The sequence below is a fragment of the Festucalex cinctus genome, chromosome 1, assembly GCF_051991245.1.
Source record: "Festucalex cinctus isolate MCC-2025b chromosome 1, RoL_Fcin_1.0, whole genome shotgun sequence".
NCBI classification, from domain to species: domain Eukaryota; kingdom Metazoa; phylum Chordata; class Actinopteri; order Syngnathiformes; family Syngnathidae; genus Festucalex; species Festucalex cinctus.
In genome coordinates, this window is record NC_135411.1 from 56,088,892 (window position 1) to 56,105,774 (window position 16,883).

Below are 16,883 nucleotides of genomic sequence, written 5' to 3' on the forward strand. Positions count from 1 at the left end.
CATAATGTCCTTTACCACAATGGTCTTCTTTTACATAATGGCGTTGAACAGCCGAATGACTTGGCCTGTCAATCAAAGTCAGTGGGTGGGACCACCTGTTTGAGCCTAGCTCGCCGTGACCCTGCACCGTAGCCTGACGCAGAAGTTTAACAAGGCCTTTACGTTATGATCCGATTCTGAACGATTTGCTACTTCTTGGAGTACTTCTGAAAGTGACTTATCTCCCGCATCCATGCTTTGGCAAGCCTGTGACCGCCGCGGCTCCTCATCAGGCGCTAAACTCTCCACGCATGAATCGATACTGCAAGTGCTGCTGCTCATGTCTGTATAAGGGACTCAGCCAATCACGTAACTGGCTCCGCCTCATGTCATTTGTTTGACAGACCAAGTCTGTCAATCTGACTTTTTCAATCTGACAGATTTTTGACCAAGTCTAAAATCTAACTTTGTAAAAAAAAAAAAAAAAAAAAAGGTTTCTTATCTTATAAAACCTTGAAAATAAATTAAATGTCATTATTTTTAAAAAGTATGACGTTGTTAAAATAATCATTATGAAATTTAATCAAAATAAAATATTTGTTACATATTAAAGAATAGCATAAGACTTTTCATAATAATACTAACACCTCATTTTAAAATTTAATGGCCATATTATATAATTGTCTGTTATTTATCTACAGGATAGTTATTTAAAAATGACCTTTTTTATTCATTGAATTTTGACACTTTTGGGCTTCCATAGCCGATAACCGATGTTTGGAGTCAATATTCATTTTCAGTTTGAAAAAAATGGTGGTGGTGGAGCGGGGGGTGAATGTTGTCTTTTTTTTTTTTTTTTTTTTTTTTTAATACAAATGCCAACCTTGACTTTGTTGTAATGTCTTAAAGCATGTTTATTGAACAATGTTTCACACAAAATGTAGATTTATTTTTATTTTTTTGTTAGACAAAGACAGCCTTTTAAATTTCGAACAAAATATTCAGGGAGCTCCCAAGGTTATCAGTATGGCTTAAAAACTTTAATGTAAACTTAAACAAGCATATACCATAAGATCTCCATAGTTTCTACAGTAAATATTTTTTTCAAAAATTTAAAAATACCTGAAATCTTAAACTTTTACATTTCTGTGTTTTAATGTTGAACAAAAGCAAATAGTTCACAAGGTTCCCAGGGTCAGCAGCATCTCTTATGAAGTTAACTGAAATTTTAAAGACAGTTCCCTGAGATTAAAATAGTTTCAGATTTACCTTTTATCGGCCGACGGCCGTCAGATTTATTTTTTTTTAAAAGGTCGATACCAATATTCGTAAAAAAAATTCAATATATGAGTTACTAGTATATTATACTCTATCACTTTTATTAAACCATAAAAACATAGCGTGATTGTCAAAGAAGAAGCAGGATTCCACTAAGAGAGCCAAGACTGAGCATGAAGGAGAGCGTAGATATGTTGATAGATGTGTGGCAGGTACCACCTGCTTTTAATGTGCAATTCCGCCACCTACAGGAATGGAGTAAAACAGATTCATAATTTGGAGTCATGTTCAAGGTTCTTTGACCAGATCAAGTTCTATGATTGCTGTTTTTCCACTCCTTGCAGATGAACTGACAGTGCCTCGCTACCGCACAGAAAAACCCTCCAAATCTCCCCCTCCACCCCCACCCAGACGCAGCTTCCCGTCTTCTCCGGGCTTGATCACCCGCAGTGGTGAGCCCCTCATTCCTGGGAAGAGCGTTAAGGTAATTCATTCACTCGCAGCCATTTTCACAGAAGCACTTTCCCCTTCACTCCCGGCTGTTTTACTGGATTTTGACTGATTTTGCAAGCCCCACAGAATATCGTGTTCTATTGCTATAAATAAATGGAACCTACCAAAATAAAGATTAAAATCTCTTCTTTCATCGGGGAAAAAAGTATATTTCTAACCATTTCCGTTTTGCAGTAATTAGCATTAGAATATAGCTATATAGTTTAATCATTATTCACAACTCTGTTTAGAAAGAATTGTGAGCAATTGAGCTTTTTTTTAACATGGCCCTGGTTGATCTCCTTTACTCTGCTGCCACCTGCTGACCGTTTGTGTAATAACTACCATTTCTGCAACCATTCTTTGCAGTTGAGAGGCTGCATCAAAGCCTTCTGTATGCGCTAGCATAAAAAAAAAAATAAAAAAAATAAAAAAAAACAACGTATAAATACGTCTTTGGGACACTTAAAACATTTAAAATAGAACGCTTTTATACATTTTTAGGAGCAAATTAGTTACTGAAAGGTCAAAAGACCCTGAACATGTCAGTTACGAGCACTTTTTCAAATTGGCATCACAATGTAATAAAAGGCTATTTTCAAATTGCAATGGATTTGGAGAAAATACCAACTACAATTAGTTATGTTTTCATTCAATTCACTCAACCGTTTCCCTCTTGCTTTCAGAAATCCGACTCTGAGGAAGCAGAGAGCCAGAAGCCTCACGTGAAATTGAGAAGGACGGTGTCAGAGAACCCGCGTCCCGCGTCCACGCCTCCCACGCTGTCCGGAGACAAGACAGACGCGGAGCAGGAGAAAAGTTCTGCCCAGTCGGAGGTAAGTTGTTCCGTTATGTCCTGATGAAAGATTGCAATCTCACAAGCCCCACATGCTATTTGTGGACAGATGTGCTCGCCAACAGTGAGCACATGTTCAAGCAGCGGAGTCCGTATGTGGGGAAATCAGAGATGACCGTGCAGTGAGAACAGATGGACCTCATAACTAATTTTCAAATTACCTGCTTGAAGTCTAAACCAAAAAAACTGTATTCAATATTTATTATTCTTTCAGTCCATACAGTCTGTGTTTCAATCCCAAATGAAATCAAGTGCTTTCCTGGTTTATAGGGCAGACCTTTGTGTTACATTCCACACATATTGACGGAGGGTCCCGTACGAGATGTGCCCCGTTGTTCCGTGGCGGCGAGCGCGTCGCCTCCTCAGCAGCGCTCCTCAGAGGAGGACGTCAAACAGGAAGTGACTTTGCTCCTGACCGAGCTAGAGCTGAGGGCGCTGTCGCCTTTTGAGGTTCAGGAGCTGAGCAGCGCCATGGGAGTCATTTTGCAAACACGCACTGTCTCGGTGCACGCCGCCGCCCTCTCCGAGGCGCACTTGAGTGAGCGGCCTCTGCTGCTGCTCTTCAGGGAGGAGGCCACGCTCAAGGAGGCCTACAAGCTCCTGCTCTCGCTTTTGGAGACGCCGCCGCCGCAGCCCAAACCCAGGAAAAGATCCTCCCCCTGCTTGAGCCAGCAGAGCGCCTTGATGATGGCTCTGAGGAGAGGGGCAGAAACAGGGGACATGCTTCTAAAACTCCAACCTAGCACCGACGCCAATAGTCTCGGCGGGGATGCGTGTCGTCCGACATCAAATGCGGCCTCCGCGCAGTCCAAACCAGGAGAAAATGTCCGTCAGAGTGCCTACAAGCGGCTGGACAGCTTGGAGGAGACCATTCGAGAGTTGGAGAACACGTTGCAGGAGATCAGCGGAGGTTCCCGTTCGGAGGACGCCGACACCAAAACGGGCAAGAAGCCGCCAGTCCCGCCCAAGCCGGCGACGTCGAGACAGGTTCTTTCCTCACGCCTCCTCGCCCGACACATTCTTTTCCTCATGTCCTCTCTGAGGGTCTGCGGGGAACGTTTCACGCCTCTGATGTCTGCTCCCCCATTGGCCCAGAAAAGGAAAGGGGTGGGACAGACACCAGACTTGTCTTGCGCTGTGATTGGCTGTTGGCTGTCTGTACTCTCTCACCCTTCTCATGCTTTAAACTGACAATAAAAAAAAAAAACGCTTCTTATTTTTTATTGTCGTTTCTTTGCTTCTACACCAAAACACTTTTCATCTTTGTTGTGCTGTGAAAATTATACTTTTTTATTGTGACACTAAAATTATGTTTTTCATTAAAGGAAGCCTATTTCTACCACAGAATTACCCTAAAATAATGAATATGGTGTCAACCCCCCCAACATTTCTTGTCAATAATATGTTCTATGTAGACCCACTAGTCTAGATATGGTATTCTGGTCAATATTACATTCGTGGAATATTAGTTATGCTGCAAAATCCAGCAGTTTTTTATCAGTATCAGAAGGCAGCTATTTTGCCACTTGCTATCGAGTGAAAATGACATCACATTTGCTCAGGTCTCAGGTATCAACCAATCACATCTCAGCTTCATGGAACAGGTGCGCTGTGATGCCTGAGTCCTGAACAACTGTGACGTCATATTCAGTCGAAAGCAAGTGACAAAATGGCCGACCCCTAAAATGGATAAAAACGGCTGGTCATGTTTAGACTAGTGAGGTCATATATAGCATAATATTGTCACAAAATAATAATACATAATTGGCATCCCTCATAAAAGGTTTATAATTTGCACTACTGTAGTAGTACTAATACTGTTTGCAGAATTTTTGGAGAAATTTATAAACGCAAATACACAAATATGTGGGGGTTCACTGTATAATAGTTATTTTGAGAGGAAGTGCTGTCATCGAAATTTTTCTAAAAACTATAACTTTTAGAATATGCATAAAACTTCTTACATACTACATTCTAATTGAATTACCCGAAAGATGGGCAATTTCAGATTACCTTTGAAAGTGATATTTACTGTGTATTTTGGACCAGTGTACAATCACTTTAATTAAAAAAAAACTCAATTTTCATTTTTGGCTGAAATGGGCTTCCATACCTTAAAGAACAGTTGCTGCCGAGCCCCCAAAACGTCTCCATGTACGGCCACACATATTGCACGTCAGAATCCACCACTGCCTGTAACATATTTAACTACATGCTGGCACACGATAAATGCACAGATACTATAATAGATATACTTAATACAAAAAAATTATGCTGTGTCTGTGAGATATTGTACTAAAAATGTTGTAAAAACAGTAAGTCTATTAATGAATAAATACCTCTGTAATCTGTATTGCATCTCAATAGTGTCCATTCAAAAATGAGCAACTTTAACATAGCTTCACTGCCACTTGTGTTGACATGTAACACAAACGTAGCATTCCCAGTCGCTGTGTTAGCGCAGCTTCCCACTCAGTGCCGGGCTGTCATATTCCACTGTTAGGAATGCAATTCGGGATATAATTTCCCACAGGCTCGGCAGACGATTTCAAAGTCCTCTCACGTTGTTTCGTCATGGCCGCGCTTGTCGTTGCATCACTCGCTACACTGTTGCGCCTACACGCTCGCCAAACGCTTACTACTCATTGTGTTGGAAGGCAAAAGTGATACGGCGTGGCAGCTTGTGAAGTTCATCTCGTATTAACTCAGACACGGTGTCGGCTTTCATACAGCGCTTCCTTCTTCTCCTCTTTGCAGAGGTGGCAAAAGTACTGGCACTCTGCATTTAAGTAGAATTACAGATACTTGTGAAAAACAGGCTGGTTAAAGTAGAAGTACAGATTCAACTCCTTAAGTAAGGGGAAAAGTGCAGACTATTTTTTGCATATATCTTCTTCACTTGAATCAAAATGAAAGATTTTCTGGTAAATTTCACAACTCTCTGCCCTCTGACTTTTGTAGGCAGGAAACGGCACTCTGTGCAAGGTCGCGCCTGCCCCGGCCTCCAAACTGAAGCAGCTGCAGCAGCAGAACAGTACAGACAAGTACAAAGGTGGCAAAAGGGAGGACTTCCTGAAGACCCAGCAGCAGGTACAGTTGGTCCTTCTCAGGGTGGGGTGTGTGCATGCTGTGGTGACTTCACCTGCATGGTTCCTCTCCTCCATGTTGTAGCAATCATAATTGTTGTCATCATGAATGGGATGCAGAGACAGAGAATCCTTTTGATGTTTGATAAGTATTGGGAGCAACGGATGAAGGCCCTTTTGAGATTGCTGTTTATTATTCTTCCAAAGCACTTTGTTGTTGGCCTTGACATGCCTGAAAAGTGAAAAGTGGGCATATCATGGTTAAAATGTTTGTAATAGCTACCACTTGTCTTATTGTTCTTCCTGGAATTTGTCCATCATATCAGGAAACGCAAAAGAAATCTCAAAGACCCATGCACAGAATTGAACAGGAAGATGGCCATTTTGGTTTGAAGCAACCATTTGAGGCAAAGTCCAAGGCTTGCACTCTTATTCGCCCAAAGGCAGATGGGTGAGAATACCACTGATTGTCACACCTATCTAAGCGGGATGAAATTCGTTCTCCAGTGAGAAGCAACAGGGGCTTGCTCATTTGGTGATTTAACCCCCCAATTCCAACCCGTAATGCTGAGTGTCAAGCAGGGAGGCAAATGGGTCTCATTTTTATCATCTTTGGTATCACCCGGCTGGGGATTGACCCCCAGACTATCTCCCACTAGTTTACTGAGCTGGCGAAGCAAAATTTCCAAGCTCTTTTCCTACATTGTGTCATGTGATTGAAAAATGGCATCAAAATGTGTCTGGCAAGTGGATGCTACAGCTCACTTGGATTCATTGAATCATTTTAGTCTTTCCTGGCTTCTACCTTTTTGGGGGCCTCAATAGGCCCGAGAATGACTTTTTGTTCCCAACTGTGTGTATCCTGAATAAAAGAAAACATTTTAGGGTTCTGTTAATTGACATGTGATTGGGCTCTGAATTTTAGTGATCCATTGTACACATTGACTACATGCTGTGCTTTGACGACAAGCATATTGCTGCCAAAAACCCATTTTATCTTGATTAGCCGTCAGAATCGGCTCTCCGTCGCCTTGTTGATTTGATGAGTAGCGCTCGGCTAATCAGCGTGTGTTTCTGCGTCATTGCAGCTCGGCTTTTGCGATTATACTCATTTACCAGGATGCAAATCACTTGTTTCTTTCTGGTTTGACATCAACGATGATGAGCATCTTCGAGACAAAAACTAGTAGTATGATGATAGCTGAAGCGATACTGAGGCTATCACAATTGAACTACTGGAACCAAACGTCAGTACCTTTTAATACCACAATCACACACATCTTTTGTTTTTTTGTTTGTTTGTTTGTTTGTTTGTTTGTTTGTTTGTTTGTTTGTGGAAAGCAACCACATACAGTATTTGTATTTCCATATATTATGAATTTAAATTGAACAACAATGACTTGTGAAATTACACGAACAAAACAGACAATAAAGTCATGTGTGGATACCAAAAATTAGACATATATGTGAATAAATGTGAAACATTTAGGGATATAATGATATCCAAACATCACAATACGATATTATCACGATATGAAGGTCACGATACGATAATTATCACAATATCGTGGGGAGGTTGGCAATACAAAAAAAGGTGATAATATGATTGTAAAAAAAAAAACAAAAAAAAAACACACACACTATTGTACTTTTGTAAATTGCAGCAATACATATAAACAACCTACAATCTATAATAACACTTAAATATTGAGGCACTTACTTGCTAATGCACGCACATATTGAATTCCTCCACATATTGACTCTGTAAACAAGCATATTACATTCCCCTTCATCTGACCAATAGCGTGGATTTTAAAAATAGAAGGGCCAAAACATGCCTTATGAAAATTAAACTGCACAAAAAAAAAATAATAGCCACCAGAGGGTGCTAGAACTGCACAAATGGAAATTAACCTGACTTTTACGTGCTGCTTTTTAATATGTACGATATATTGTGGCAGTTTTAATATCGTGATATCGCAATATTGCATAACACTACTCACCAGTAGCAGCTAACACCAACTGGTGAACTGATGTCATATATATACCTGTATAAGGTCTAATATAAGGTATGATATTATCTTGAAAGTTTTAAGAACAGTAAATAAATATACTGAAGTTAATATTAATAAAATAGAAAGTTTTGACATCTTGAGTTTTGTTGCCCTTTATTTTATTTTATTTTTTTAATCTGAAGCAGCTTACTATAGTTTGTGACCCATAGTAAACGTATGTTAAAATTCATCGACTATTAGGTTTTAATGACCTGGTAATCTATAGCTGACGTCACATGGTTACCACCCTCGAGAGGCGTTTAGGTCCACAATTATCTTAAAAGCGTCCCTGCACTTTCTTTTCATCGAGTCTTTTCAAAAGAAGACAAAAAGAGAAACAGCAAGCTGTGAGTCGGCGTCATGCTGAAATAATTAGATTAATTTGGCTTTCATGAGACAAGTACGGGAATCCGCTCGGCTCATGGCGAGGCTGGCGGGCGTAAATTGCGGCAGGCGGAAGCTCGGGACAGAAAGGAGAGGAAATAGTGAGGAAGGAAAGCGAGCACTCACTCCTCTTCTCATCATCATCATCATCATCATCATCATCATCATCTCGGATAATCAGAGAGTGAAGTGGCGCCACTGGGATTTATACCAATCCCATCCCAATCTGAGGCCACCAAAGTTTCTTGTGATGTTGATGAATTACTTTTTTTTTTTTTCCCCCACATGACAGCAAAAAAAAAAATCCCTGTGGCTTTACTTCACATGCTTCAATAACTTCCATTTCCTGCTATGCAAAGCCCCTTATCACGGCAACATGCATAACATTTACGCTTTAGTAGTGATTATAGTTAGCATCAAATCATACTTTAGTTGGCCTTTATAATCCTTCAACGTTTACTTTAACGGGACATATTGAGGAAATTGGGTTTTTAATTGCTTGTACTGTACAGCAGCCTTCGGAGGACCTGCCACATTAGTTCACAAGTGTAATTTGATGGCATGATGGTCAGTTGCGGACTAGCTACTTGGGAAATATACTATACTATACTATACTATACTATACTATATTTTATGTTATGTTAACTTTTGCTTAAATAGAGTGAAGTTACCTACCAGAGAAATTTAGCTAGCTAAGCTACAAGCTACACTATTCTACATTAAATGTAGCTTACACTGAATTTACCCACCAGAGAAATGACAAAAGCAGCTAAACTAATACTAAATAAATACACTAAATGTACTTGCAGTTGTCTGGGGCATATAAAAGAAAAAGTGCATTTTTAAATTATATAATTGTACTTTTGGGATATAAATGAACACTTCTAAAAAAAATAAAAACAATTAAAAAAAAAAAAAAAAATTGATAATCAGTAATCAGCAGTAATTCTTACTGCTACTGCAACATCAGTGTATTGAACTACACTGTTATTTTATCAAAACTTAACAGTGTCCACTAAAGAACATTATTTATAAATTCCCTTCACACATAAACAAACATATACGTAAAGTTGCTGACAGAATATTTTGCTCGATAGTGCGATGTTAGCAGTTGATGTTTGCTGACTAACCGGCGATAACTAGCATAGTTGGCTGTTGCGTTACTTTTGAAACATAACTAGAGGCGGCACTACAAGTTGTGCTTTTGGGGGCGTAGTATCGTAACGTTCCTCTAATTGAGGACTCTCAAAGCACTTCACTTCCTCTCACAACTTTCATGAAGGAGGCAGCAGACCCTAATGTCACTTCCTGTTGGCACACTTGTATTTGTTGTGACAAAACATCTCACGGAGTCGGAAGCTAGCCCACAGCTCCTGTTAGTCCATTCATATAGAACTAATCCCCATAAATCCCACAGCACACCTTGAAATTTTTTTAAAACACAGAAAAAGTTTTCTCTGTCTCAATTCAACTCTAGCAGAAATTAAAGAGTTAAAAAGAGTTAAAAACATATGCCACTACCACCACCAAGGCTTTAACAACTCCCAAAATGTTTAAATGATCACTTGTACCATCTGTTTTTAGATGATGATGATGATATCTCCTTTAATGCATTAAATGTGTACACATTTGACAAATGTAATAGGCACAGTATATTTTGTTAATGGGATGTTCCCTGTTGAATTGGAATTTCTGGCATGTATGCAATCTGCATTATACACATTTCACATGTTTAAAAATTTGTCATAACTTTTAAATTATTTTAAGTTAGGTTTACGATATTAATAGTTAGTTTTAAGTATTTTTTAAACTTTTAACATTATATTTCAGTTGTGTTATATTTTCTTTTTTTTTGTTTGTTTGGTTGGTTGGTTGGTTGGTTGGTTGGTTGGTTGGTTGGTTTTTGTTTTGTTTTGTTGCCATGATTATTTAAAAAGAAAAACGTTTTCTGAATATTGCATTTCAGTATTTTTTTTTCATTGTTTCTTAATTTAGCATTTCACACAGTTACAAATATTTTTTCTTATTTTAGAGTTATTTAAACATTTGTTTACTTTCACATTTTATTACCGGTATATTTTAGATGTACTTGGTTTTGTATTTGTGGTATATTTTAAAATGTTATTAATTTTGCCTGTTAAAGTTTAAAAATATTGGTTTAGTTTATGTTTGGATATTTTTGTTCCATTCCCTTAATTTTGCATTTTAGCATTTTTTTTCCTTGATATTTTATTTACAAAGTATTTTTTTTTAATTTTCTTAATTTTGTATTTTATTATACAGTATTTTATATTTCTTGAGTTGGAATTGGAGCTTTGCTTTTTAGGATTAAAAAAAATATCAATTCCGTTATTGTTATAGCTTTGTATGTACTGTATTTGATGTAGATAAGTAATTACAATTAGAATATTAATGGATGGATGGATTTAATTTCCTAATTTTTAAAAACTCTTAATGCGATTTCACCAGGGTAGAGTCTTCCTGAAAAAAGATATGACAAACAGTACAGTGGACCCACGGTATTCATGAAAAGCAAAAATCCGCAAAGTACCGGCCTCAAAAAAATCATTAAAAAAAAAAACAAAAAAAAAAAAAAAACAAGTATAAGTCGAGGATCAGGTCCAAAAAATTTAACTAAAAGGAGTGTAGGCAGGTAAAAGTACACAAAAAAAAATGTGCTTGTATGGTACTCAAACATCGCTCTACATTTTGTGCAAAAAAAAGATGCGTTCGAACAGTGCCATCTAGTGGCTCATACCTTCATTACATGTGATTGTGCTGTACAGTACACCAGTGTGATTATTTTGAATTTTTTAATGCGTCCTCGTCATTAAAAGTCAAAATAAAATCTGTGTTGTTCTTCATGTGTCGATGGCGCCTGCTGGCCCGTCGCACATGCATGTGTCCGCCTGAAATAATGTGTCCTCTTGTTTGTTTTGTTCCCCCTTCCTCTTCCTCCTCCTCTTCCTCATGGTGGCGTGACCCTACCCGCCTCGTCAACGCACGATAACCGCCCCTCGTCCCCCTCCAGCAGTGAGCACCTTGTGAGCATGCGTGCGCAGGCAACCTCCGCTTTGTCGGACTTTTTCATCGCTCGCCCCCCCCGTCCATCTTCATCACTCCCGCTCCCCTCATCACGTGTCCTCTGACCTGAAGGGAGCCGCGGGCGTCGAGTTGGGGATCCGCCGCAGGAGGGCGGAGGGTCCCACGCTGAGGGCGTCGCCCGGCCGGGCCAAGGCGCTGCTGGCCAGCCTGTCGGCCGCCGGCCTGAGCGCCGAGGCCCTGCTGCTGTCCTCCGCCCTGCGCCAGCACCGCCTCCTCCGTGAGCAGCAGCAGCAGCAACGTGCGGCGGCCGCCGCGTCCGCCCTGCCCTCGCCCAGCAGCCGCTCGCCTTCGCCCGCCTCGTCCTCCTCGCAGACGCCCACCGCCACCCTGTCGTCATCCTCCTCGCCCACCACGCCCGTGCTGTCGCCCTGCTCGCCCACGTCGCTAACGTCGCCCACCTTGTCCAAGGCTAGCGTGGAGGGCCTCAGCGGCTGCAAGAATGGACGGTAGCAGCAAAACTGTCCCTTTATGGCAAGTCTCATGTGATTCTGGAGGTCCACTAAGGGAAGTCTCCCTTCAACGCACAAAACTGGAACCTTCCTAGTAATTTCACCTGGTATAAGCTGATCCTGTTTTAAAATGTAGAGCTACAATAATCATCATCATCAGTCACTCTATACACAGGTGCATCTCAATGCATTGGAATATGGTGGAAAACTTTTTTTTTTTTTGTAGTTTGGCAAAACAACAAAAGGTTTGAACAAAAAAAAGACTCTCCGAGCTGTTTAATGGCGCACCTAGAAATTTACTGTCAAACTAAACATAAAACAAAGACAACTACACATTCTGTATTTAACACTTAGCCATTTAGTCTGCTAGCTTAATGCTAATGCTAATCAGCATCTCAGATGCTGTGCCCACAGCTACAGTAGGGAGGAGCAACAGGTTTAATATGTTTGTTTTTGGGAACCTCGGTACCGTACGAAACGATACGCGATACAAGGCACACGATAAGAATTATCTCACGATATGACGATTCCGTGATTATCGATATATTGGTCAGGTAATAAATCCCTGATAATCTACGCTAAAACTAATCAAGACATAAACTGTTTTTTTCAATGAGAAAATAGTTTATTTTTGTACCATCACTGAAACACAATATTAAAACTGCTGTCTTCTTCACAGTGAGTACTTTTAGTACTTTAGTTTTTTTTTTAACAAACACTAACAGAGTCAGAGACTTCTTAACAGAGACAACTAACTATCTGTACATCTGTGCATCAAGCAACATGTCAGTCAGTCACATAGTCATTTGATTCATTTTAGAAACTGTGACACATTTTTTTGTGTAACATTGAAAAAGTAAAATATTAAATATGAATTAAATATTAAATCCAATTAAATCAATATAAATACAGTATTCCTCAGAAATTGTGTGCTTCAAAAAGTTGAAACATAAAATATGTTTTAAAACTTTAAAATTTAAGATATAATACACATTTTTTTCATAGAAACGTATGCAAAACTGAGTCACTTCCCTGGACAGATAAATGTCTTACACAAGTAAACGTAAGCTTCACCTGTCTTCTTCACCTGAAGACTTCTATCAATTTCCCCGCCACTCTTATGAGGCGCTCCCCCTAGCGGCCCGCCAAGTAATTGCACAATAAGTAATGAAAAATGAGCCGTTATCGTGGCTCTATATTAGCTATAAATATCGATACTTGGCGTAGGCATATAATCGATAATCGATTGGGAGACAAAGTATCAGGATTTATTGCGATATCAAGATATTGCCACACTCCTACATATATATATATATTTTTTTAAGTATAATTAATCTATATCATATAGCATTTTACTTTTTGAATTAAACTGACCTTTTGTACCATATTCAAATGTATTGACGTTTGTGTGTGTGTGTGTGGGTGTGGGTGTGGGTGTGTGTGTGTGTGTATAGTTGTGTGTCATTGTAAAGCTATTTGATTTAACCCAAGCCAAAGTGGTGCTGTTTACATGATTATTTGATGGACAAAAACAAAAGTAGTAGTACAGATCATTAAAAAAAATCAATTATGAGGTTGATTGCACCCCATGAATGTTAATTGTTCATCTTAGCAAAGCATTTTGGATGGTGCTGAACGTCCAACTTTGTGGGCTGAGTTTGGGAAAGTTCCCTTTTCTGTATCCAATGCACAAAGACATGCTTGGATGAATTTGTTGTGGAATAACGTCTTTTTACTCGTTTTATTTTGGCCAACAGCACATCTCTAAATGAAGCTACAACTACACAAAGGACAAATATAATATCGTATATAAAAATAATAATAATGAAGAATTCTATATAGAAATGTTGATTTATACAATCTGATGCTAATATTACACTAAGACAATCATTGGTATCACAAAAACATCAAGCTACCCAAAGACAACAGGCCCTGTCCGCATTCACACTTTATATATTATTAATGCATCAAAAAAAAAAAAAACATAAAGCCCAAGTAAGCACAACAGGTGTTGTCCCTTTATAAATAAGTGTTTGCTCTAATGTATGTCAACATCAGTCCACTGGGAAGCAGCCTCATAAGCAGCTTAATGTGTGGACCTTTACGCCAAACATTTGTTAAAGAACAAAATGTACATTAAGACTTTCAATGAGCGAGCACAGCCGCATCTTAATTACATCTCAATGACAAAGCACAACATGACGTCTTAACTAAACACACTGTGTGTACGTTTAGATCAAATATCCTGCTTGTTCCTCATTTGGTTTACATCCGCACAGTTTGAAAAGCACTGCGAGGCTGCTTTTATTTCCTCATGCACAAGAACCCTTTATAGGCCCCCGCCTGTGAAGCCTTAACAGTTTCATTTGGAGCATTTCTTTTTATTGGAGCCTGTTTTTCGAGAGAGAGCACTAAACTGTTTTTTAACTATTTCAGTTACCTTGATTTTGTTTTTGTTTTTTTTTGTTTTGTTTTGTTTTTGTTTTGTTTTTGTTTTTTGTTTTTTTTGGGGGGGGGGTAAAAATGAGGTGTATCTATGGTATTGGCATGAGTCACCCGTCCCCCACCTTAAATAGAACTTGAGCACCTTCATTCACATCTGCAGTTATCTAACGCAATTACAGGATGCAGTTAACTAGCTAGCTGTGCCTGCACCCAAACAAAATGCATCCTCCCTTCAGATAATTTGCAGCAGGGGCCTCTTTTTAGAGTGCCTCGTTGTCAGCCATGACTACACACACATCGCACTGAGAAAGATGAAGCAGTAAGGACGAGGACTTCTTTTTAACCAAGATTGACTTGATAGTCAGTATTTGGCTTTGGGCTGATATGACTGCTTTAGAGCACCTCATGTGCATACACGTCATGTAGGGAAAGGCGAAATAGCAATGGTGGGGAACTTTTTTTTTTCTTTTTCTTTTTTAATCTGACTTGACAGCCACCTTGTGGACTGGGGCTTCAAGCTTAGTATGCAGTCCCTTTAGAGGGCCTCCTTGTTAGGGGAAAAAAAAACTGATACAGTTGTTGATGTTGAAATTATAGTAACAAAATGTATAGTAAATACATATATTTATCTTTACAGTGATTTGAATAGGCAGTAATGGAACCAGGGAGGAAATAAGTTTATAGACAAGCACAAGTGCAGAAAATCCAGCACTGTAAACATAAGATAATTTGTGAAAGCAAATTAAAGTATAAACTGAAAAACAAGGCCCTTTGAATGCATCGTGAAACCATCCTGATTCCCAGATCACGTTTGACTTCCCTGTGACATCATCACCATGACAGAAGAGAACACTATTTCTCAAATTGTGCAGATTAAAAAGTGGGAATTAAGAAATGCAGCAGTGGCACTAGAAGCTAAATCTGGAGTCTCAGCGCAATAGACAACGCCCTCCCCCCCTTTCTGTGACACTGCTTTAGCGGTGGACATCCACTTTAAACTCGAACTAGTACAGAAACTATAAATACATACACATACATTTTATGGTGTGAGTGAAATGTATGTGTATGACAGTGTACCTGTGAAAAAGAAAGTGTGATTATTATGATGTACATATTTATATAAACATATAGTATAGAGACTTAGACTAAAAATGAGGATTTACTGTAAAATGTCATCAACCGCTTCAGTTTTTATAAATTAGCCGTGTAATCATTTTGTACAGGTTTGTTTTCATTTTCACATTCCACACAGATTGTTTATTCACATGCACAGGACATTTTTTTAATTATTATATTTGTTTAAGATATATCTGTATAGGCTCTGTAATATGCATAGCGTTTCTTCTTTGTAGGATATTCTGTATGGACACATGTTCTGTAATGTATGTACTGAGGAATTCGTGACCCAAAACATTTTTTTATTTATTTATTTAAAAAAAAAAAAAAAAAGTATTTTTTTTATTTTCTCTTTTTCTGTATTTGTTTTCGTTTTTTTGTTGTTTTTTATTTTTTATTTGATTGAATTATGTATTTTTAAAAATCACCCCATCCTGTGCTTGCGTGTTTTGGTGCTGTTGAAGGTGCAAATCTATGGCGTTGAGTGCAAAGTTTGTATGAAGTCACATGACTTTAATGTTGCATTCAAGTCTGCGCGTAAAACTGCAACACTCTTAAGTGGGTGGGGGTGAATAAGAAAAGCAGAACCAACAAGATAGATCAGTAATGAAGCTTTTCAACTTGTATCTCCCTTTTTATATATTAATAAACCTATGTGGTCGATTAGTATGTACATATATAGTACATGTACTGTATTTTTACATGAATGTGTGGATGTTGAAACAGCATCGCAAAGTAGAAGAAACAAAAATTGTGTAAATAATCAGTCGTTCCTAGCCGGTCCAAAAAAAAAAAAAAACGTCCAAAAAGCAAAATATATTGATTTATTAATATGATTTATTAGTAGTATAATGACAGATTGAAAGGTATTAAAACACCACAAACGCATGTATTGTCTCAAGCAATCGCACGTGCAGTCAAGATTTAAAAAAAAAAAAAAAGTAAGTCTATAATGAATGTTTTCTCTAAAAATTAAAAAAGAAAAGGTGTTGAAGTTGAGATGTTCTTTTGGTTTTATGTGTGAATCAAAGGCAGGCATGTTAGGTCGTGTGACGTCTGACGGGTTCGCTTGAGCGCAACGGCGCCCCAAGTTTGTAGTTAGTGTGACATAAAGAACAAAAAGTAACATCATAGATCTAATATAATATATATATATATATATATATATATATATATATATATATATATATATATATATATATATATATATATATATATATATATACACACACACAGTATATATAATGATATCAATTTATTAAAAAAAAAAAAAAAAAGAGAGACTAATGATGCTGGACTTAATTTATCAGTGTGGATGACATTATGTGAGGAAATGTGTGTGACAAAAATGTTTTGTACATAATTTCCTGTGATTGTGTGTCCAATAAAGTGCAGCTCCTCTTGTACAGTTCACTGAATCTGTGGATTTGTCTCGAAGCAGGGACAACAAAATAATGTACCATGTTAAAGGGAAGTTTGCAATTTTTAAAATAGGAACATCTTTTTTTTTGTGCCAATTTACTGTTTGCCAATTTGGCATACCAGGTCTCTAGCCAATGCTCCAAAGCAGCCAGAGTGTATCCTTGATAATACGGCCGTTACCCAGCGGAATGACAATTTGGTGGCAGAAAGGTGGTCT

At 38.4% G+C, this 16,883-nt stretch overlaps 1 protein-coding gene across 16 annotated transcripts in view; it reads left to right on the plus strand.

The window, feature by feature from the left end:
- srcin1a (SRC kinase signaling inhibitor 1a) overlaps window positions 1–15,917 on the plus strand; it is a 127,109-nt gene extending 111,192 nt beyond the window's left edge. For 12 of the 16 annotated variants that reach the window (XM_077495864.1, XM_077495873.1, XM_077495891.1 and 9 more), the window contains 5 exons: window positions 1,602–1,741; window positions 2,436–2,585; window positions 2,876–3,592; window positions 5,567–5,695; window positions 11,286–15,917. In XM_077495864.1, coding sequence (XP_077351990.1) covers window positions 1,602–1,741; window positions 2,436–2,585; window positions 2,876–3,592; window positions 5,567–5,695; window positions 11,286–11,684 — 1,535 coding nt within the window. In that variant the 3' untranslated portion in view covers window positions 11,685–15,917. Of the gene's footprint in view, window positions 1–1,601; window positions 1,742–2,435; window positions 2,586–2,875; window positions 3,593–5,566; window positions 5,696–11,160 lie in introns of all 16 variants that reach the window. The other 4 variants (XM_077495947.1, XM_077495955.1, XM_077495972.1 and 1 more) reach the window with 4 other exon arrangements.
- Window positions 15,918–16,883: the final 966 nt, after the last annotated feature.